Consider the following 22,883-nt stretch of genomic DNA (forward strand, 5'->3'; position numbering starts at 1 on the left):
GGCAATTAGCGCTATTTAGCTTGACGATGCTTAACGTTTTTTCACAATGACCCAAATTAAGTAGAATTGCTTGGAAACTCAGTCTTCACCTGTATAGATTACCCAAGTAACCTCATTATTTGCAATATGATACATAGACACAAATTCTGCAAATAAACTCCTTATTTTGACTGTTCTGAGGGTCTCGCAATATTGGTAAAGGCAGTATCATTTCTTGTTAGATGTTTACTGGAACCTGATTATTTCGAGTCAGCACAAACCAGTGGATGACCACTAAAATGATTCTGGCTCATTTGTAGGTCGAGGGTCCCTAATGTGGTTTTAAGGATCCCTAAAGTAGTTGTTGTTCTTTTAACTATAGATTGAATTTTTTTTATTATCTGCATTCACTAAATGTTCTGAATTCTCAGCTGGAATGAGTCTTTTTTTGCTTGTGAAAACATGTTAAGAGAGATTTGAAAGTGTCACTAAAAGAAAAGCGGGGCAAAGTTCTAAAAGTAAAATAAACTAATGGAATGTTTCTAGTGATTAACAAAATGTCTAAAGTGTTATAAATTAAATTAAAAACATTGTAAAGTGACGAATCCCTAATAATAAATAGCGTGATTTGGTTTTCTTTTCATCCTAATGTCACTAAAATGGTAAACACCTGCCAAAGTATCTGTCCTTTGTCTTCCCATTTATTAAGTCTTCTAATTCTCTCTCATGATAAGACACTATTGCTTCTTTAAAGGTGAGCAATGTTCAATCGGCTATCTTGACAGGAAGTGAATCAGATGACTCTGTTGCCAGTGACTGGGATGGTATCCAAACTGTAGTATCTTCTCCCTTAGACACGTTTTCCCATTGTTTGAGATTATCCCTAAAGAGGGGGGATAAAATCAGAAATAAAGCAAATATGTTAGTAATTACTATGAAACTTAAAAAAACAAACAAAAAAAAACACAACAAAGAGCTTTGAAATACACAGAACACATGGGGCGACAACACTGGGAGAACTGAATTACAACACAAGAACTAACCCATCACCGGAGGGACCCCCATGACAATACTGGCAGAGCAGGGTCAACACAACATACACTGAATAGAATTGTATCTCCCTGCCCTCCTTCTGTCACACTAACATTATCTCAGCTACAATACTACTTGCCAAAATAAGACAAAGGAAGCACGCCCTAACACTCCGAGTAACCTGTAAAGCTTCATGTAATACTGCTACCATTAGTTAAGTTTTGACTGTATGCATTTTCATTCAAGTTGAGTTGTTGAGCCCTGCATGGCCATAATGTCACTTTCTAATCTCCAGATCTGTGAGTCTTACGTATACTATGAAACTATACTGACATAAAACCTCAATAAAGCTTTATTTGTCATACTATTAAACTTTCCTAATTATGCTTGCATTTGAAATTCTGGGTTGTTTAGCAAGTAGAGCAAAGGGAAAATATTTAACCACCCCATAATAAAAAACTGAAAATAATTGTATAATCCAATATTCTTATTCAAATCATAATTCTTACTGGTAGTTTTCATGCTGCGTGAAAAAACCCAGGGACACATTATACTTGGGTTTTGATTTACTATACCATAGTTTGTCTTTTGTTTAACTTGAAGGTGAAAAGCTTTGTGTTTTATGAAATTAGAATTTTACATGTGAAGTCAGCCACAAATTATTGCTCAATTCACAATGTACTGCGACGTGTTATTTTAGTTCTTCTGCATTTTATTTTATAGGGGCAGTGGCGTACATACCAGGGTCGCAGGGGTCGCGGCTGCGACCGGGCCCGGCCCACCAGGGGGCCCGGCCGCCCCTGCGACCCGGTATGTACCCACTGGGCCAACATCTTCTCCTGGGGGCCCCAGGAGCCGGCCACCTCAGGGCCCCCCGAGGCTGGCCCTGCTTATACCCGGCGGGCAGTCAGGCTAGCCGGTGCGCGAGGGAGCACTCTCCCCTGAGTGCTTCCTCTTCAGCTCCCTCGCGCACCGCACTGATACCGGAGCCGGAAGATGACGTCATCTTCTGGCGCCGGCATCCCTACGCGGCGCGCGAGGGAGCTGAAGAGGAAGCACTCAGGGGAGAGTGCTCCCTCGCGCACCGGCCAGCCTGACTGCCCGCCTAGGAGCCCAGCAGCACCACTGGACCCCAGGGAATCCCCTCAGCACTCCAAAAGGTAGGGAGGCTGGGGGGATTAAATAATAAAAAAAAATATGTGTAATAAGTAATAATTACTTAATAATTAAGTAATAATTACTAATAAGTAATAAATAAGTGTGTGTGAGTGTTAGTGTGTGTGAGTGTTAGTGTGTGTGTGTGTGTGAGTGTAAGTGTGTGTGAGTGTAAGTGTGTGTGAGTGAGTGTTAGTGTGTGTGTGTGTGTGTGTGTGAGTGTAAGTGTGTGTGAGTGTAAGTGTGTGTGAGTGAGTGTGTGTGTGAGTGTTAGTGTGTGTGAGTGTTAGTGTGTGTGTGTGTGAGTGTGTGTGTGTGAGTGTAAGTGTGTGTGTGAGTGAGTGTGAGTGTGTGTGTGTGTGTGTGTTAGTGTGTGTGAGTGAGTGTGTGTGTGTGTTAGTGTGAGTGAGTGTGTGTGTGAGTGTTAGTGTGTGTGTTAGTGGGTGTGTGTTAGTGTGTGTGTGAGTGTTAGTGTGTGAGTGAGTGTGTGAGTGAGTGTGTGTGTGAGTGTTAGTTTGTGTGTGTGTGTGTGTGTGTGAGTGAGTGTGTGTGTGTGAGTGTTAGTGTGTGTGTGAGTATGTGAGTGTTGGTGTTTGTGTTAGAGTGTGTGTGTCTGCTAGTGAGTGTCAGGGAGTGTGTTACTGTGTGTGTCTGTGTGTGTCTGTTACTGAGTGTGTTTGTGTGTGTGTGTGTGTGTGTGTTAGTGAGTCTGTTTGATGTCTGTTAGTGAGTGTGTGTTTGTCAGTGAGAGTGTATGTTTTGTAAGTGAGTGTGTATGTATGTCTGCCGCTGAGTGTGTCTCTGTCAGTAAATGTGTGTGTCTGTTAGCTAGTGTGTATGCATTTGTTCGTGAGAGTGTGTGTGTGTGTCTTAAGCACTTACCTTTCTCCAGCGCCGGACTCCCATGGCGCTGGGGATCCCTCCGCCTCTCAGCTCCGAATGCGCATGCACGGCAAGAGCCGTGCACGCATTCAAACCGCCCATAGGAAAGCATTACTCAATGCTTTCCTATGGACGTTCAGTGTCTTAAAATGGCGGAAGCGCCTCTAGCGGCTGTCAGTGAGACAGCCACTAGAGGCTGGATTAACCCTCAGTGAAACATAACAGTTTCTCTGAAACTGCTATGCTTTCAGCTGCAGGGTTAAAACTAGAGGGACCTGACACCCAGACCACTTCATTGAGCTGATGTGATCTGGGTGTCTGTAGTGGTCCTTTAAGTGTGTGTGCATCTGCATGCACTGGCGTACATACCGCGGTCGCAGCCCTGCAACCCCTGCGACCAGGTGCCCGCCGCCATGTGTTGCTGCCCCGGCCCGCGCAGAGTAAGCGCGAGGGGGGAGGGAGGGGGCCCATGGATCAATTTTCGCACCGGGCCCCATGGGTCATGTGTACGCCACTGTATAGGGGGCATTGTTTAAAAGAAACCTGAAAAGCACAAGTAGATATATAACTTATGCTACATGGTTTATACTAGTAGTAGCTATAAAAAACTAGTCTATCAGATCCCCAAATATTTAGGCCTCAGTTGTAACAACAGACATTCAGTCTATGTTTCTTTCAAATTACAGAACTTTATCATAGCCTGGGAGGGTAAATATATAGGTCTCCACACACATCCTCTCTGTGCGGATACCTACTTGCTCTTAACACTCTTAACCCCTTCAGGACGGAGTCAATAGTACACGTTCTGATCAAAACAAAACGTAAACAAAAACTGGAATTTGTGCTATATGTCTGTTCACCCGTAGTTCCCCTCTTTCAAATTATTTGCAAATACACTTATTATATATCATTTTGTTCAGGAAAAACAGGGCTTTAATTTCTTATGAATTATTCATATATAATGTCATATATATAAGACATATACAATTTGATGATAGTTCCACCTGACATTTTAGCTGTAAATTTCATAATAAGGTTAGCTTTTACTGCAATAAAATGCACATATTTGTATTCAGCAAAGTCTCACGAGTACAACAGTACCCCCTTTAACAGGTTTTACAGTGTTTTGGAAAGTTACAGGGTCAAATATAGCACATTCCATTTTTCCATTTTCTTCACATTGAAATTTGCCAGATTAGTAATGTTACCTTTGAGACCATGTGGTAGCCCAGGAATGAGAATTAGACCCTTTTATTTGAGTAGAGACCTCCCATCTCTAGGTCCGAGACTGAAGAAGACTCAACTTGTCCAGGTTTATAACACCTTAGCAACCAGACTACTTATGTCCAGGCAATTGTGTGACTCAAATTCAATAAAATTATGTATAGTTGAAAATTATTTTTTGCTATAAATCCAGTGTCTAATAGGACCAGATGTACAACGCTAGGTAGCCTAACTGAGCATGAAATGAAACACTTTAAGTACTACACTAGAGAGGATGTGCTCTCTCTGTGTGCTGGAAGGGCAAATGGCATAAATGACAAATATTCATTGTGTCTGTAAGCATGGATGATTTATAAACAAAATGTTCAGCAAATGTCTCCTGTTTTTGACCTAATTTGTGGGGCACGTAATATAAAAGGAAACAAGGTAGCGGGATGGGGGTAGGTTAATGGCCCTATCCTTTTCTTCATCCCATGTCTGGTGGGGTGGAGGGCAATAATACATTGTGTAAGGGTCTAGCACACAGTAATATCTTGATTTCTTATTTTTTTTCTGTTACTGTTGATATTGACATTGATATATTTCCCCAAGTAAACAATAAATGGTGGAGATGTGAGACCGGTCAGGGCTTCATAAAACCTATATAATAGGATTGTTCTAAAATATTAAAAAACCTAGGAGAAGACATTCCCACTTAACGCCAGGCATTAGTGTCCTGTAAACCCAAATAGCACTTGTACATATGGAGCTACCAAAAAAGCTAAAGCTGAAAGTGTACTCCAATAATTACTCCTAATTTAGTCCTTTTCTAATCAAAGTAATACAATTACAATTCAACTTTATTATTTTATAAAGTATTACCCAATTTGCACTGTGATCCTATACCTTGCAAGGCAGACTACATAACTAACCATGTCTGCCTTGGTCCACATTTAACATGTTTAGTCCTTACCCTGCAAGACCACCAAGGGATAGAAGGCTAAAGTAATACATAACTGGGTTCCCAGTTATTCAATAAAATAATTTAAAATGAATATAGCATCACTGCATTTAGTAATGCATTGACATTTTATTATGTGCCAGATGGCAGAAGTACAGTTCTAGTTCCAAACAATCAATGTAATTTTACTATATGTGCACAATATGTTTGCACTTTTCTTACCTGCATGCCTTGAGAAGTGGCTGTGTAGAAGGAAAAATCTGTGAAAGAGTTGTATAACAAGGAATTGCTACTGCATTGTAGAATCCGATCTGTAAAACACATTTAAATTATTTTTATTTTTTAATTTACTTGTACAAACATGCACAATGTACAAACTTTGTTGAAAACATGCATTACAAGTGTAACGGCACCCCCAGGCACACAAGGGGTTAAAAAGCCATTTAGAGGGCATTCCCTTCCAGATACACAGGCAGCTACTGCAAGCACCAATCTCCCGAACAGGAAACACACAAATTCTCCAACTCCCGAACTGGAACCATACGAATGCCGTAAACAGCCGAACAGGAAAAAACATACGAACAGTTTATACTATTGGCAGTCAAACTGTAACAGCATACAATCAAATCCCCCCAAGAACAAGACGACACTTTGTTTTGAGGGTCAAGCAGTGATCTCTTTATTCTGGGCTATCTGCCCGGTATTTATGCAGGTTTCCCACCAGGTGGACACTCCCATAGGGGACCTGGTGGGACACTGGTACACAAACTGGACAATAACCAATCAGGACAGTTTAACCGTGACCACTCCCACATGCACATTGTAATCCCTCCTCTCTATCCTGGAGATAATTGGGAAGTAATCCAATTATCTCCAAGGACAGAGGCAAAATTTGAACTGTAACAGCATACAATCAAATCCCCCCAAGAACAAGACGACACTTTGTTTTGAGGGTCAAGCAGTGATCTCTTTATTCTGGGCTATCTGCCCGGTATTTATGCAGGTTTCCCACCAGGTGGACACTCCCATAGGGGACCTGGTGGGACACTGGTACACAAACTGGACAATAACCAATCAGGACAGTTTAACCGTGACCACTCCCACATGCACATTGTAATCCCTCCTCTCTATCCTGGAGATAATTGGGAAGTAATCCAATTATCTCCAAGGACAGAGGCAAAACTCCATTAGCCACATGTTAGTAAAAAGACATAAAATTACACAGTGTTACAATTACTACATAAAACATATACATTCAATATATCCCCAGGTAGCTTAGATCTGAGCGCACATTATTACCGAATGGCGCTCAGATCACATACATACAGTTCAATCGCCATGGAGCCAAAGTCTTTCACATTGTCTTTCGTTACACGAATGGGCTCCATGGCATAGCTATCTGGGGTAACACTGCTCACATAGGGAAATTACTGAATGGACAGCGTTCGTATGAATTGCAGGAGAAGGGAGGTCGGCGGCTCAGTGGTGTTCGTGCAAATAAGTGTCTGTTTTGAGTTCCATAGATTTGGTGCTGAACACCGCTGGCCGTTCAGGAGTTTAAGATGGCCGCTGCTACGTGTTCGGTTATACGAACAGCGGCCACCCAGCGTTCACCAATTAAGCTGCGGTTAACCGCAGCTTCTGGGAGGTAAATCACTGGCACACTCCTTGCCCAGGTGGTCCCCCCATTTGTGTGTTGTTTCAGTAGATTCAATCTACCGAATGCCCAGGCAGAAAGGCACGAACAAGCCTTTCTAAAGGGGAAACATGGCGTTTAACATGGGGCCATAGTCTAGAGGGAGCAGGCAAGCAACCAGGATTCTCCAGTGTCCACTGGCGAGGTTGGTTCTGCCACAGCGAGCATTGAGTTTTTTTATACAAATACAAAAACAATTAACTATAGATGTATATGATGTATATTTCATATCTTGCTCAATGTCACAGGTATACTGCTAATATGACAAATGTGCATTTTGAATGTGACATATATTATCAACCCTTTACATGAGACTAAATTGATAGAAGAACCAGCCTATGAGGAGGATTGTAGATGGATGTCCAAATGAAAAGGGTTTGCTGTATAAGGAAAGATGGCTAGATGCATGGAGAAGGCCAGGACATGTAGGATGATAGGATAAATGTGGTAGATAATATAGAATGTTCAGGATAGTGGAGTGGGGGAGTGCTAAGATTCAGGGCCGGCGCCACCTGTAAGGCGACCTAGGCAGCCGCCTAGGGCGCAACTTATCAGGGGGCGCCGGATCCCTGTCCCCGGTGCGCCTCCTCATGCTGCGCCGCCTGAGCGCTTTAACAAGCCCAGGCGGCGCAGCAATGCTGCATGGAGGGCGGCCGGGTTTCAGTGACCGGCAGGAGGGAAGCGCAGAGCGCTCCCTCCTGCCGGTCTCTCCATGTAGCGTGGCCGGGCGGCGCGGAACCAGGGACAGTACCCGGCCGCCGGCGGACTGAAGGGAAAGGGAAGCGCTCACTGAGTGAGCACTTCCTGTCAGTCCGCCGGCGGCCGGGTACAGGAAACAGAGGTTCCTGTCCCTGGTTCCGCGCCGCCCAGCCACGCTACATGGGCAGGAGGGGAGGGTAAGTACCATTGTGGGAGGGGGGGTGGGGGGGGAATAACGGACCACTATGGGAGGGGGGGAATAACGGACCACTATGGGAGGGGGGGTGGGGTGGAATAACGGACCACTAGGGGTGGGGGGAATAACGGACCACTAGGGGTGGGAGGGGGAATAATGGACCACTAGGGGAGAGGGGGGGGGAATAATGGACCACTAGGGGAGGGGGGGTGGGGGGGGAATAATGGACCACTTGGGGAGGGGGGGTGGGGGGAATAACGGACCACTAGGGGAGGGGGGTGGGGGGGGAATAACAACGGACCACTAGGGGAGGGGGGGGAATAACGGACCACTAGGGGAGGGAGGGAGAGGGGAGGTGGATAAGGACCACTGGGGGTGGGTAAGGACCAGGGGGGATAAGGACCATGAGGGGGGGAAAGGACCACTAGGGGAGGGGAGGGAGGTAAGGACTACTGGGGGTGGGTAAGGACCAGGGGGGGTGGGGCTAAGGACCAGGGGGGTAAGGGCCACTGGGGGGGGGTAAGGACCATGAGGGGGGGAAAGGACCACTAGGGGAGGGGAGGGAGGATAAGGACCACTAGGGGAGGGAGGGAGAGGGGGGATAAGGACCACTGGGGGTGGGTAAGGACCAGGGGGGGTAAGGACCAGGGGGGGTAAGGACCAGGGGGGGATAAAGACCAGGAGGGGGGGAAAGGACCACTAGGGGAGGGGAGGGAGGTAAGGACCACTGGGGGTGGGTAAGGACCAGGGGGGGCTAAGGACCAGGGGGGTAAGGACCATTGGGGGGGGTGTAAGGACCATGAGGGGGGGAAAGGACCACTAGGGGAGGGGAGGGAGGATAAGGACCACTAGGGGAGGGAGGGAGAGGGGGGGATAAGGACCACTGGGGGTGGGTAAGGACCAGGGGGGGTAAGGACCACTAGGGGAGGGGAGGGAGGATAAGGACCACTAGGGGAGGGAGGGAGAGGGGGGATAAGGACCAGGGGGGTAAGGACCACTGGGGGGGTAAGGAACATGAGGGGGTAAGGACCACTAGGGGAGGGGCGGGAGGATAAGGACCACTAGGGGAGGGAGGGAGAGGGGGGATAAGGACCACTAGGGGAGGGAGGGGGTGGATAAGGACCACTGGGGTGGGTAAGGACCACTGGGGGGGGGGTAAGGACCATGAGGGGGCGGTAAGGACCACTAGCGGAGGGGAGGGAGGATAAGGACCACTAGGGGAGGGAGGGAGAGGGGGGATAAGGACCACTAGGGGAGGGAGGGGGGTGGATAAGGACCCCTGGGGGTGGGTAAGGACCAGGGGGGTAAGAACCACTGGGGGGGGTAAGGACCACTAGGGGAGGGGAGAGTGAGGACCACTAGAGGAGGGGGAGGAAGGACCACTAGGGCAGGGGAGGGAGGGTAAGGACTACTACGGGAGGGGAGGAGGGAGGAAGGACCACTAGGGGAGGGGAGGTTAAGGACCACTAGGGGAGGGGTGAGTCAGGACCACTGGGGGAGGGGGGTGAAGGAACACAGGGGGAACGGGGGTGGGAAGGTAAGGACCACTGAGGGAGGAGGAGGGGAGGTCCACTAGGTGTTTGGGAGAGGGAGGACCACTAAGGGGGGGAAGGACCACCAAAGGGGGGTAAGGAGGGAGGACTACTAAGGAGAGGGAAGGAGGGTAAGGACCACTAAGGGGGGGGAGATTACCACTAAGGGGGTGGTGGGAGTAGGGGAAGGTCTACTAAGGGGTTTGAGAGAGGGAGGACCACTAAGGGGTTTGGGAGAGGGAGGACCACTAAGGGGGGGAGAGGGGAGTGAGAAGACCACCAAGGGGGGACTGCAGAGGGACAGGGGGCCAAGGGAGAGCACTAAGTGACACACACACACACAGAAACATACAATGCATTCCTACTCACACACAATACATCCCTTACGTTCTCTTACATAATTAATGCACCCCTTACAGACACACACTGCATTCAATTACATACACAGAAACAAACCTTGCACCCCTCACACACACACACACAGAAACATACAATGCATTCCTTACACGCAAACACACACTACATCCCATATTAACACACTACATCCCTTACACAAATTGCACACATAAAAAATCCCCAACTCATGGATGGGCCATGTAGGTGGATTTATGGGTGGGCATTGTAGGCATATGCCCCCTGGGGGCCCAGACCTTGAGCTGTGTAAGGGGCCCTAAAAAATGGAGCTGCTTCCTGTTCGTTAATTGTTGTGAGCACTGTTAAAAACAGTCTCCAGAGAGCCTCTTCTACACCAGACCTGTGGAGCCAGACTGAGCCCATCATCAGCCTCTTGTCCTCATCTGGTGGTAAGTAGGCAATCCAATATATTATTAGTGGCACTAATCTCTAATTTACCTCACATTAAATGGATACTATAGTCACCAGAAGCACTACAGCATAAGTGCCTGTAGGCTTTTTAATGTAAACACACTGTCTTTTCAGATAAAAGACACTTTGTGAAGACTGGCGTTGGCCCATATGGCAGAGCATATGGGCGGGGCATTGTGATGTTAAATGGTGGGCAGGACATATGGGGGCGGCAAAATAGTTTTTGCCTAGGGCGGCAAAAATCCTTGCACCGGCCCTGTAAGATTAGAAACAGAGTGAGAAGATACATTTTAAATGTATTATGTAATTATGTAGAATGCAAGTTACAGTGTCTGCAGAACATTTTGAATGTGTTAGTCAGCAAACTGGCAGAGACATGTCTGTTGTGATTGGTGGACATTGTAAACCTAGATAGGGATCTGCCAGTGATCTGGAGAGTGAGAACTCTGGGTAGACAAAGTAAGTATTTGTATATACTGGTATATAATCAACAGTTATATGACATCTTCGTGGATACTGTTTTGACAAGACCTATATTGGAGTCTTCCCACAAAGAAACAGATTTGCTAAGTCTTTGCAAGCTTATGGTTTCTTGTGTTTTGTCCTGTTTTATTTATTTTTTTGTATGCGCTGCGCATTGTTTATTTTTATACTGTGTTTATGTTTAGTTGTTTTTTTATTATACAAAAGCATATCTGTCATTTTTGAAGAGTTTATGCAGATTGCTTCAGGTCAAGTGGCCCAAGGATACTTGAAGCTTGCCTCCACAGGGGCCCCATCTTCGCTCTTCAGCTCCTGGTGGTTTATCTGCCAGGAGTCCATGTTAGTATTGTACTCTCTACACTGATGTCCATAGAGGGTCTCTATTAAAAATTATGTGGGACTGCAGGAGTCTCCACAGATCAAGTCTCATACATCCATGAGACAATGCCCGTTTTACATAGCCATCACTATAACAGCTGTAGGAATTGACAAAACTTGATAAACTTGTCTGTTTTGTATTTATGAAATTCTTATAAATAGTTCATATATGTGTGCAAATAAATGTATGTGTAGTAGGGTGTGTTAAAATGTGTTGGATCCTTTACCATTACATACCTGGCCCTGTGGAATTTCATCCTTTTTATCTCTGTCCATCATTGGGATAGGTGAAATACCAATTCTTTTCATTTCATCACCCTTAAAAATATAAAGTATATATGTATTTAAAAACAAAGTGATGAAAATATTAGAATACGTTCCTCCTACTGTACTTAAGTCAGCTACATCTCATTGGGTATATTTTTTGGAGTGTTTCAGATACAGGATTCCTGAATGATTATTTTTTCCACAATTCCCTCAGAAACATACACATTCCGCATCCAGTTTATATATTTATTGTTGGTAGAAAATAAGTAACATTAGGATAAAATGTGTTACCTCGATCAAATTATGCCACTGTAACCGACTACAGTCCATGCACCTACTAGAGTAAAGCATGGCAAAGGAGCATGGCAAAATATACTAAAGTTCAAACGTGTGAATTGCTGGTAAAACTGAATGCAGTAGCCATCTAAAGGCATCACTGATCACTAACGGCAGTTACTGTTCCAAATCTATATTAGTTGGTACCTTATCAGACTTTATCACACATTTAAAAAGAACCATGTGGGGAGGCAATAGGCAATTAAGTATACAAGTCAAAACTTTCTCAAAAACCACAGTGCTTTACATTGCAGGGTTAAAAGGACATGGACAGTGCATCAAGACCACTTCATTGAGATGAAGTGGTATCTGTGACTATAGAGTTCCTTAAACGTTATAGTTTAATAATGATGGTTATAAAACAATAACACCACTGTTACTATGTATTTTCCATGACATGCATTTTAGTGAGTTTGATTGCTCAAAAAAGAAAGCTGTCAGCTGTTCAATTATACAAATCAGAATTGTGGTTTGCTTCCTAATGTGTAACTATCCCTCTTAGTTATTTGATATTTAGATTATTTGCCAAAGAGCAAGGCAGAACAGGTCAAATCTAAATATCTAAATGTATCAGTTTTCTAAAACACACATTTTCTGTGCACACTAAAATTATTCCAATTACACGTACATAAAACACCTGAAACAACAAACCACAACAAACCAAAGCCTACCTCTGCCCAGAATTCTGCATATATATCATCAGCAATTTGCCTTGTTACGGGCCACAGTTTGGTCACAGAGCAAAGATCACAGGCTGTCATCATTAAAGCTATAAGGCGATCTCTGTAAGGAAATTAGCAGTTTTATATGATTTAGAATAATCCATGATTTAAACTGGTAATACTAAACATCTCATAAAACACGTTTCATTACTATGTTCTATATCAAATTAAATTACCTTATTTAATCAATATGTATAAGTTTATGAAAACATTCTTATGGGACAATATAGTGTCAGGAATGTAAACATGTATTCCTGATACTATAGTGCTGGAATGCAGCATTAGGCCCCTGTCCTCCCCTCCCCCCTGGACATTAAAGGTGATTTTATTCACCTTTTCTTCCATGCCGCACTTGTCCCGCCTCCGTGGCGGAGATCATCCATTTTGATTATATCAGTCAATCCAATGCTTTTCCACAGGCTGCTCATAGAGATGCATTGAATCTTTGCTTAATTGCACAGAACATGGAGACATTGAACGTAGGTGGTGCACACTGTGCAGCATTGACACGGGAAACACCTCTAGTGGCTGTCTGAGTGACCGCCACTAAAGGTGTAATGAGCCAGCAATGTAAACACTGTAAACACTTTTCTATGTTTAAAATGCTAAGGCTGCAGGATCATACTATATAGACACCAAAACCACTAAAGTAAGCTGTAATGGTTCTGATGAATATAGTGTCCCTTTAATATAGAAATGTCATTACCACATACATTAGGATTCTACAGTGAAAACATATTAAAAACACTGCTACATGTTAAGCAAATTCTAATGTTGAATGGTGACAATATAGCAAAATATTACAGATTCTGCTGTGAGTGGCAATATACCAGTCAAATAGAAGGTGAAATAAACATTCTACTAAGAAATTATTCCATAAGGTAAAGCAAAAACAGTTAAAATGCTGTACACTTTAAACTTTACAAATAATATGTTGCAAATGTTGGCATATTTAGCTTTTTCTCTGTTTAAGAATAACAGACTTCTGGAAAGAGTATTTTTAAACAGTTGTTCCCTTTAGCAAGTTTAACCCCTTAAGGACAGAGCTTCAGAAGCTTGTCTTTCACTTAATGACAACGGCATTTTTTGCATTTTTTGCTATTTGCGTTCAACTGCAATTTGCATTTTACTAATTTATTGCACCGACACATATTATATACCGTTTTTTAAAGGACAGAAAGGGCTTTAATTTGATGTAACACATGTATATATAAATGCTTATTTATTATAAAAAAAATACAGAAATATGCAAAAAAATGAATTTTTGTGTGGTTTTTTTTACAGTTTTTGCAATAATAATGTGTACATAATTAGTGCAGGTTAAGGAAAGTAATTAAAAATAAATTCATTTAGTTGTTCTGAATTACAGAATATATAATGTGTCTGGGATTTTCAGTTTTTTTTGGTAGTTACAGGTCACAAAGCACAAGGAGTAAAATAAACTTTTTATGTGGAGCGATTTTAGAATTTGGTATGTTTGTCTTGTAAGCCTAATAGCCATAAAAGAAAACAAAATTGCCACACAAAAGTATATATTTATATAAAGTAGACACCACAGGCTATTTACCTAAGGTTGTTTTGACACTTTCTACGTAGCCATTTTACCGCCAACCTCTGCTAAATATTGGAGTAAAATTGTGTTTTTGGGGGGTTTTCGCACACAAACTTATAACAAAGAACTTCTCATGTGTATTTTGTAAATTTGGTGTGTGCTATTCCTGTACAAAGTTTTATTATGTGTTCAGTTACTTCTGCTGAGTACAACGGTACCCCCATTGTATGTCTTTGGCACTATTTCGTGAAGCTACAGTGCCATATAGGAGACCTGTCCTTTTCAGTATTCACAGTAGAATTTTGAGAGACGTATTTAATGAGCCTATGCTTCCATTTGGGGTATTATAGTAGTTTGACTGTTCAAAAAAACCCCACAAAGGCCTACCATTTGTAAAAGTAGACACTCCAGGGTATCTCGTAAGGTGCATATTGTGCCTTAACATGCCCCCATTTTTTTACCATTACATGCCAAAGTATGTGGTAAAAAATAATTTTGTGCATATTTTACATACGGATTGCATTTTTGCTGGGCATTTTGTATATTTCATGTGTGCCACTAAGTTCAAACCCCCAAAATTATGCTCAGCTAAGTCTTCTGAGTAAAAGGACACCCCCATTGTATGTCTATGGCACTATTTCGTGAAGCTACAGTGCCATACAGGAGACCTGTCCTTTTCAGTATTCACAGTAGAATTTTGAGAGACGGATTTAATGAGCCTATGCTTCCATTTGGGGTATTATAACAGTTTTACTGTTCAAAACACCCCACAAAGGCCTACCATTTGTAAAAGAAGACACTCCAGGGTATCTCATAAAGGTGCATATTGTGCCTTAACATGCCCCCATTATTTTACCATTACATGCCAAAGTATGTGGTAAAAAATAATTTTGTGCATTTTTTACATACGGATTGCATTTTTGCTGGGCATTTTGTATATTTCATGTGTGCCACTAAGTTCAAACCCCCCAAATTATGCTCAGCTAAGTCTTCTGAGTAAAAGGACACCCCCATTGTATGTCTATGGCACTATTTTGTGAAGCTACAGTGCCATATAGGAGACCAAGCCATATCAGTTTTGACCGAACTTTGAATTTTGACGCCGGGCCTATGTGCAATTTCCAAGCATCTTTGCAGGTTTTAAATTCAAACTACCCCACAAAGGCCTACCATTTCATAAAGTAGACACCCCAGGGTATTTCAAAAGGCATATTTTGAACCTTAGCGTGGGATCATTTTTCCGCTAGCTTGTACCAGGTGTAGTGGTAATAAGCGTTTTTTCTGCCTTTTTGACACACAAAGTGAGTTTGCACAGTATATTTTGCAAACCTTATGTGTACTACCACTGTATAATACTTCATATGTTGCTCAGCTATGTCTGCTGAGTACAAAAATACCCCCGTATGTACCTTTGCCAGGTATATGTGGACATCGGAGGGGCACATTTGGGACAGAGCCATTCCATTTTTTTTTCAAATTTAGAATTTTTACGCTGTGCCCATGTCCCATTTTAGAGTATTTTACCAGGCTATATAATCCAAATACCCCATAAAGCCATACCATTTCTTAAAGAAGACATCCCAGGGTATTTCAAAAGGCATATTTTGAACCTTAGCGTGGGATCATTTTTCCGCTAGCTTGTACCAGGTGTAGTGGTAATAAGCGTTTTTTCTGCCTTTTTGACACACAAAGTGAGTTTGCACAGTATATTTTGCAAACCTTATGTGTACTACCACTGTATAATACTTCATATGTTGCTCAGCTATGTCTGCTGAGTACAAAAATACCCCCGTATGTACCTTTGCCAGGTATATGTGGACATCGGAGGGGCACATTTGGGACACAGCCATTCCATTTTTTTTCAAACTTTAAATTTTTACGCTGTGCCCATGTCCCATTTTAGAGTATTTTACCAGGCTATATAAACCAAATACCCCATAAAGCCATACCATTTCTTAAAGAAGACATCCCAGGGTATTTCAAAAGGCATATTTTGAACCTTAGCGTGGGATCATTTTTCCGCTAGCTTGTACCAGGTGTAGTGGTAATGAGCGTTATTAAATGTATTTTTTTACTTTTTAAAACTTTTTTTACTTTTTAAAACTATTTTTTAAACTTTTGTTTTGATTATTCATTTTTTTAAAGTTTCCTAAACTTTCGTAAAACTTTTTTTTACAGATTTAACATTTTTCTAAGCTTTTTTTTTTACGTTAACCCCTAACTAGCAGTAAGCAGCACTAACAGTAACTTCCCCATTTCCCCATAACTCCCACCCACCCCAGCTAGCAAAATATTTAATTATACAATATTTAAATTAGTTAATTAAATAAATTTAACCCCTGAGGGTTAAAAAATAAATAAAAGTTAATCGTCAGGGGTTAAAAAAAAAATTAGAACAGTATGTTACTGTGATCTGTATTTTGATCACTGTAGGCAGTGATCGACTGGCAGGGAAGGGGTTAATTTTTATTTGGACTGGGTAAAGGGTTTATTTTTTTAAATTTTTTACTTAAATGTTATTAAAACTTTTTTTTTAACTTAATTTTTTAACTTTTTAAAGCGTATTTTTAAACTTTTTTTAACGTTAACCCCTAGTTAGCGTAATACTAAATCCCCCAATTCCCCACTAACTTCCACCCTCCCCAGCTAGCTAAATTTATAATTTTAAAATATTTAAATTAATTAATAAAATAAATTGAACCCCTGAGGGTTAAAAAAAAAAGAATTAACCCTCAGGGGTTAAAAAAAAAATCAGATCTTAGTAAAATGTAATCCCTGCCAATTGATCACTGTAGTCAGTGATCAATTGGCAGGGAAGGGGTTAATTTTTTATTAAAATGGGTAAAGGGGGGGTAAAGGGGGGGGGATTTTAATTTTACTATATTTTCTTTCCACCAGGGGGCAGGATCACTGAAGATCCGTCTCCCTGCACTTCACACAGAACCAGGAAGTGCAGGGAGGCGGAGGTGAGTATACACAGCACATGTGCCCGCTCTGGCATGCTGTCAGAGCGGGCACATGTACTCTGACAGCCCGATCCGGTGCTCCCGGTCTGCCTCTAATGCAGAGGCAGACCGGAGCACCATTAACCCCGCGATCGCCGCGATTGCGGCGATCTGGGGTTAATTTTAACGGGTGACGGACGAGGTCCGTCACTCGTCATTAACGCATTCCCCTGAGTGACGGACCTCGTCCGTCACTCGTCGTTAAGGGGTTAAATAATTTCATATCAAAAGCAAAAATAAACATCAATGATGAACTGTTATACAAGGTTAACCCCTTAAGGACAGAGCTTCAGAAGCTTGTCTTTCACTTAATGACAACGGCATTTTTTGCATTTTTTGCTATTTGCGTTCAACTGCAATTTGCATTTTACTAAATTATTGCACCGACACATATTATATACCGTTTTTTAAAGGACAGAAAGGGCTTTAATTTGATGTAACACATGTATATATAAATGCTTATTTATTATAAAAAAAATACAGAAATATGCAAAAAAATGAATTTTTGTGTGTTTTTTTTACAGTTTTTGCAATAATAATGTGTACATAATTAGTGCAGGTTAAGGAAAGTAATTAAAAATAAATTCATTTAGTTGTTCTGAATTACAGAATATATAATGTGTCTGGGATTTTCAGTTTTTTTTGGTAGTTACAGGTCACAAAGCACAAGGAGTAAAATAAACTTTTTATGTGGAGCGATTTTAGAATTTGGTATGTTTGTCTTGTAAGCCTAATAGCCATAAAAGAAAACAAAATTGCCACACAAAAGTATATATTTATATAAAGTAGACACCACAGGCTATTTACCTAAGGTTGTTTTGACACTTTCTACGTAGCCATTTTACCGCCAACCTCTGCTAAATATTGGAGTAAAATTGTGTTTTTTGGGGGTTTTCGCACACAAACTTATAACAAAGAACTTCTCATGTGTATTTTGTAAATTTGGTGTGTGCTATTCCTGTACAAAGTTTTATTATGTGTTCAGTTACTTCTGCTGAGTACAGTATGTCTTTGGCACTATTTCGTGAAGCTACAGTGCCATATAGGAGACCTGTCCTTTTCAGTATTCACAGTAGAATTTTAAAAGACGGATTTAATGAGCCTATGCTTCCATTTGGGGTATTATAGTAGTTTGACTGTTCAAAAAAACCCACAAAGGCCTACCATTTGTAAAAGTAGACACCCCAGGGTATCTCATAAGGTGCATATTGTGCCTTAACATGCCCCCATTTTTTTACCATTACATGCCAAAGTATGTGGTAAAAAATAATTTTGTGCATTTTTTACATACGGATTGCATTTTTGCTGGGCATTTTGTATATTTCATGTGTGCCACTAAGTTCAAACCCCCCAAATTATGCTCAGCTAAGTCTTCTGAGTAAAAGGACACCCCCATTGTATGTCTATGGCACTATTTTGTGAAGCTACAGTGCCATATAGGAGACCAAGCCATATCAGTTTTGACCGAACTTTGAATTTTGACGCCGGGCCTATGTGCAATTTCCAAGTATCTTTGCAGGTTTTAAATTCAAACTACCCCACAAAGGCCTACCATTTCTTAAAGTAGACACCCCAGGGTATTTCAAAAGGCATATTTTGAACCTTAGCGTGGGATCATTTTTCCGCTAGCTTGTACCAGGTGTAGTGGTAATAAGCGTTTTTTCTGCCTTTTTGACACACAAAGTGAGTTTGCACAGTATATTTTGCAAACCTTATGTGTACTACCACTGTATAATACTTCATATGTTGCTCAGCTATGTCTGCTGAGTACAAAAATACCCCCGTATGTACCTTTGCCAGGTATATGTGGACATCGGAGGGGCACATTTGGGACAGAGCCATTCCATTTTTTTTCAAATTTTGAATTTTTACGCTGTGCCCATGTCCCATTTTAGAGTATTTTACCAGGCTATATAATCCAAATACCCCATAAAGCCATACCATTTCTTAAAGAAGACATCCCAGGGTATTTCAAAAGGCATATTTTGAACCTTAGCGTGGGATCATTTTTCCGCTAGCTTGTACCAGGTGTAGTGGTAATAAGCGTTTTTTCTGCCTTTTTGACACACAAAGTGAGTTTGCACAGTATATTTTGCAAACCTTATGTGTACTACCACTGTATAATACTTCATATGTTGCTCAGCTATGTCTGCTGAGTACAAAAATACCCCCGTATGTACCTTTGCCAGGTATATGTGGACATCGGAGGGGCACATTTGGGACACAGCCATTCCATTTTTTTTCAAACTTTAAATTTTTACGCTGTGCCCATGTCCCATTTTAGAGTACTTTACCAGGCTATATAAACCAAATACCCCATAAAGCCATACCATTTCTTAAAGAAGACATCCCAGGGTATTTCAAAAGGCATATTTTGAACCTTAGCGTGGGATCATTTTTCCGCTAGCTTGTACCAGGTGTAGTGGTAATGAGCGTTATTAAATGTATTTTTTTACTTTTTAAAACTTTTTTTTACTTTTTAAAACTATTTTTTAAACTTTTGTTTTGATTATTCATTTTTTTAAAGTTTCCTAAACTTTCGTAAAACTTTTTTTTACAGATTTAACATTTTTCTAAGCTTTTTTTTTTACGTTAACCCCTAACTAGCAGTAAGCAGCACTAACAGTAAATTCCCCATTTTCCCATAACTCCCACCCACCCCAGCTAGCAAAATATTTAATTATACAATATTTAAATTAGTTAATTAAATAAATTTAACCCCTGAGGGTTAAAAAATAAATAAAAGTTAATCGTCAGGGGTTAAAAAAAAATTAGAACAGTATAATACTGTGATCTGTATTTTGATCACTGTAGGCAGTGATCGACTGGCAGGGAAGGGGTTAATTTTTATTTGGACTGGGTAAAGGGTTTATTTTTTTAAATTTTTTACTTAAATGTTATTAAAACTTTTTTTAACTTAATTTTTTAACTTTTTAAAGCGTATTTTTAAACTTTTTTTAACGTTAACCCCTAGTTAGCGTAATACTAAATCCCCCAATTCCCCACTAACTTCCACCCTCCCCAGCTAGCTAAATTTATAATTGTAAAATATTTAAATTAATTAATAAAATAAATTGAACCCCTGAGGGTTAAAAAAAAAAGAATTAACCCTCAGGGGTTAAAAAAAAAATCAGATCTTAGTCAAATGTAATCCCTGCCAATTGATCACTGTAGTCAGTGATCAATTGGCAGGGAAGGGGTTAATTTTTTATTAAAATGGGTAAAGGGGGGGTAAAGGGGGGGGGGGGTCAATTTGACTATATTTTCTTTCCACCAGGGGGCAGGATCACTGAAGATCCGTCTCCCTGCACTTCACACAGAACCAGGAAGTGCAGGGAGGCGGAGGTGAGTATACACAGCACATGTGCCCGCTCTGGCATGCTGTCAGAGCGGGCACATGTACTCTGACAGCCCGATCCGGTGCTCCCGGTCTGCCTCTAATGCAGAGGCAGACCGGAGCACCATTAACCCCGCGATCGCCGCGATTGCGGCGATCTGGGGTTAATTTTAACGGGTGACGGACGAGGTCCGTCACTCGTCATTAACGCATTCCCCTGAGTGACGGACCTCGTCCGTCACTCGTCGTTAAGGGGTTAAAGTATCAAAAATACAGACATATGGACAAATCTAAGAAATGCAACAGTCCATAACAAATATTGTAATCGAGAACTAGGGGTGATAACAAATGAGTAGTTTGCAGAGAAAAAAAATTGTGCATATATCTTTACACAGCATACAATAATAGTTTTGGTGCTTGATTGCATGGCAGTTAGTTTTATGCTATTATTTATATTGCATATTGATTTATTTGCTAGTGCATGTACTCCCTTTCTGCACTTACCTATGCAGATAGGTTTTCAAAAGTAGTAAATTGTGATGTGGTTGTGTAAACGAGCAGTCAAACAACACAATAGTCATATTGATCACTTGAAGTGACTGCTTAAAGTGAATATGAATATGGCAAAGATACCTAGGTCCTTCTCACTAAGTGGCTAGAGAAAAAGGTAGGCAAACATCTCATAGACTCACCATTGTTCTAGTTGCCTATGTCAGGATCCCGCAGGTGGCTGCGAGGGGAGGCTGCAGTCCGCTCGCGGCACCCTCCAGCCGTTCGCGGTCCCATTCCTGGCGTGCGCTCGGCGGGCTGCATCCTCCCAGCCACGGATGCCGCCCGCGTCTTCCTCTACGTCCCCCAGCGGCAGCATGCATGATGCTGCACGCTGGGAGACCGCCCATTTTAATAAACGCCGGGGTCAGCCACCTGACCCGGCGTTAAAGGCACAGTGTCTCAATCACAGTGGGAGGTCTAGATATCTCCCACGTGTGATTGTTAATTCTGATTGGAAATTATCCAATCAGAATTAATCTATGGATTTAAATACTTACCTTTCCTGTTCCTCTCTGCCCTGTTGTGGTCTTTGCTTGCTAGTATTGCTGTTCTATTTGTGGTTCTCTCTGATTACGTACTCTGGCTTGTTTATCTGACTTTGCGACTTTCTCCTACCCTTTGACCTCGGCTTGTCTCTCGTTATTCTGTCTTCTAGTTCCCCTTACTCGGCTTGTCTCCTGACTTTTATTTGTGTGCTTAGCCCGGCCACTCTAAGGTCTGGTACTGCACCTTTTCTGTGTGTGTGTTAGTGTGTTTGGTTCCCGGAAATGTGACAGCCTACATGAGTGCACAATCCCAAGTATAACAAAAATTGGATATTGTAAAGTGATGTACATTGCTCAAAGCTGATAGTATAATAAATTTAATGTATAATATTTCTGTGGTTGCAATACGTGTAGGTAAGACTGAATTTGGACCGAAAAAAGTTAACCATACCATTAAAACACAGCGTTAATTAATCTCTATTAAAAACATATGTATGCAATTTTGTTCCTTACTTGACTCCATCTTATTTCAGACTTTACCATCTTATGCCTACATTAACTTTTACACACACTGACAACATACAAATACATACAATGATAATATACAGATACACACACTGACACACATACAGACACGCAGATACACACAGCAGACCACATAGAGAAACATAGATATACTAAATACAGATACACCGATATACATACTGACAACAGAGATACACACTGACAGACATACTGACACACACTGACAGACATACTGATACACACATAGACACCCTGACAGACATACTCACACACATACACAGACATACTGACACACATGCAAGGTTTACATTTTTACACACTGACATACTGACACAAACAGAGACATACTGACACACACAAAGGCCCTGACAGGCATACTGACACATAGACATAGTGACACACACACAGACACACACATACATACTAAGACACACATACTGACACACACAGACACCCTGACAGACATACTAACACACATACTTAGACACACACAGACATACTCACACACATACTTAGACACACACAGATATATTGACACACACAGACAGACATACTAAGACACACACACACCCTGACACACACACACACACAGAAATGGTGACACACACACACAAAGACACCCTGACAGACATACTCACACACATACACACATAGTAAGACACACACACACACATGCAAAGTTTACATTTATAAAGCCAGCCTCCAGCCTACCATATGGGTTCCCTGGGGTCCAGTGGCAGGCTGAGGTGATTGGGAGTGTGAGGCTCTGGCACTCCAGCTCCCTCTTGACGGCCTCATCCTCCAATCCCGCACGGCTTCATTCTATCTGGGAGGAAGTGACTCACGGCAGTCACTTCCTACCAGCCTGCTGCGGTAAAACAAGGGGGCCGGTCACGCTTTTAAAGGGCCACAGCGCACGACTGGGCCCTCTTAATGTGTGGGCTCCCGGTGCAGCCGCAGCACCGGCGGGCCCAGGGGGGCAAATTTAAAAAAAAATTTGGGCGGACAGCAGGGCCCACGGACAGCGGGGCTTTGGGGCCCCCAGGAGTAAGTGGGCTCGGGGCAGCTGCCCCGTTTGCAC

General features: G+C 42.1%; 1 protein-coding gene across 1 annotated transcript in view; it reads right to left on the bottom strand.

Annotated features, from left to right (window-relative positions):
* Positions 1-589: 589 nt before the first annotated feature.
* Positions 590-22,883, bottom strand: part of PDE10A (phosphodiesterase 10A) — a 384,873-nt gene continuing 362,579 nt past the window's right edge. The window contains exons 19-22 of the mRNA XM_063441228.1: positions 12,296-12,407; positions 11,259-11,339; positions 5,435-5,523; positions 590-862 (exon numbers count right to left, since the gene is read on the bottom strand). Of these exons, the coding sequence (XP_063297298.1) occupies positions 745-862; positions 5,435-5,523; positions 11,259-11,339; positions 12,296-12,407 (400 nt within the window). The 3' untranslated portion in view covers positions 590-744. The remainder of the gene's footprint in view (positions 863-5,434; positions 5,524-11,258; positions 11,340-12,295; positions 12,408-22,883) is intronic.

The sequence above is a fragment of the Pelobates fuscus genome, chromosome 2, assembly GCF_036172605.1.
Source record: "Pelobates fuscus isolate aPelFus1 chromosome 2, aPelFus1.pri, whole genome shotgun sequence".
NCBI classification, from domain to species: Eukaryota; Metazoa; Chordata; class Amphibia; order Anura; family Pelobatidae; genus Pelobates; species Pelobates fuscus.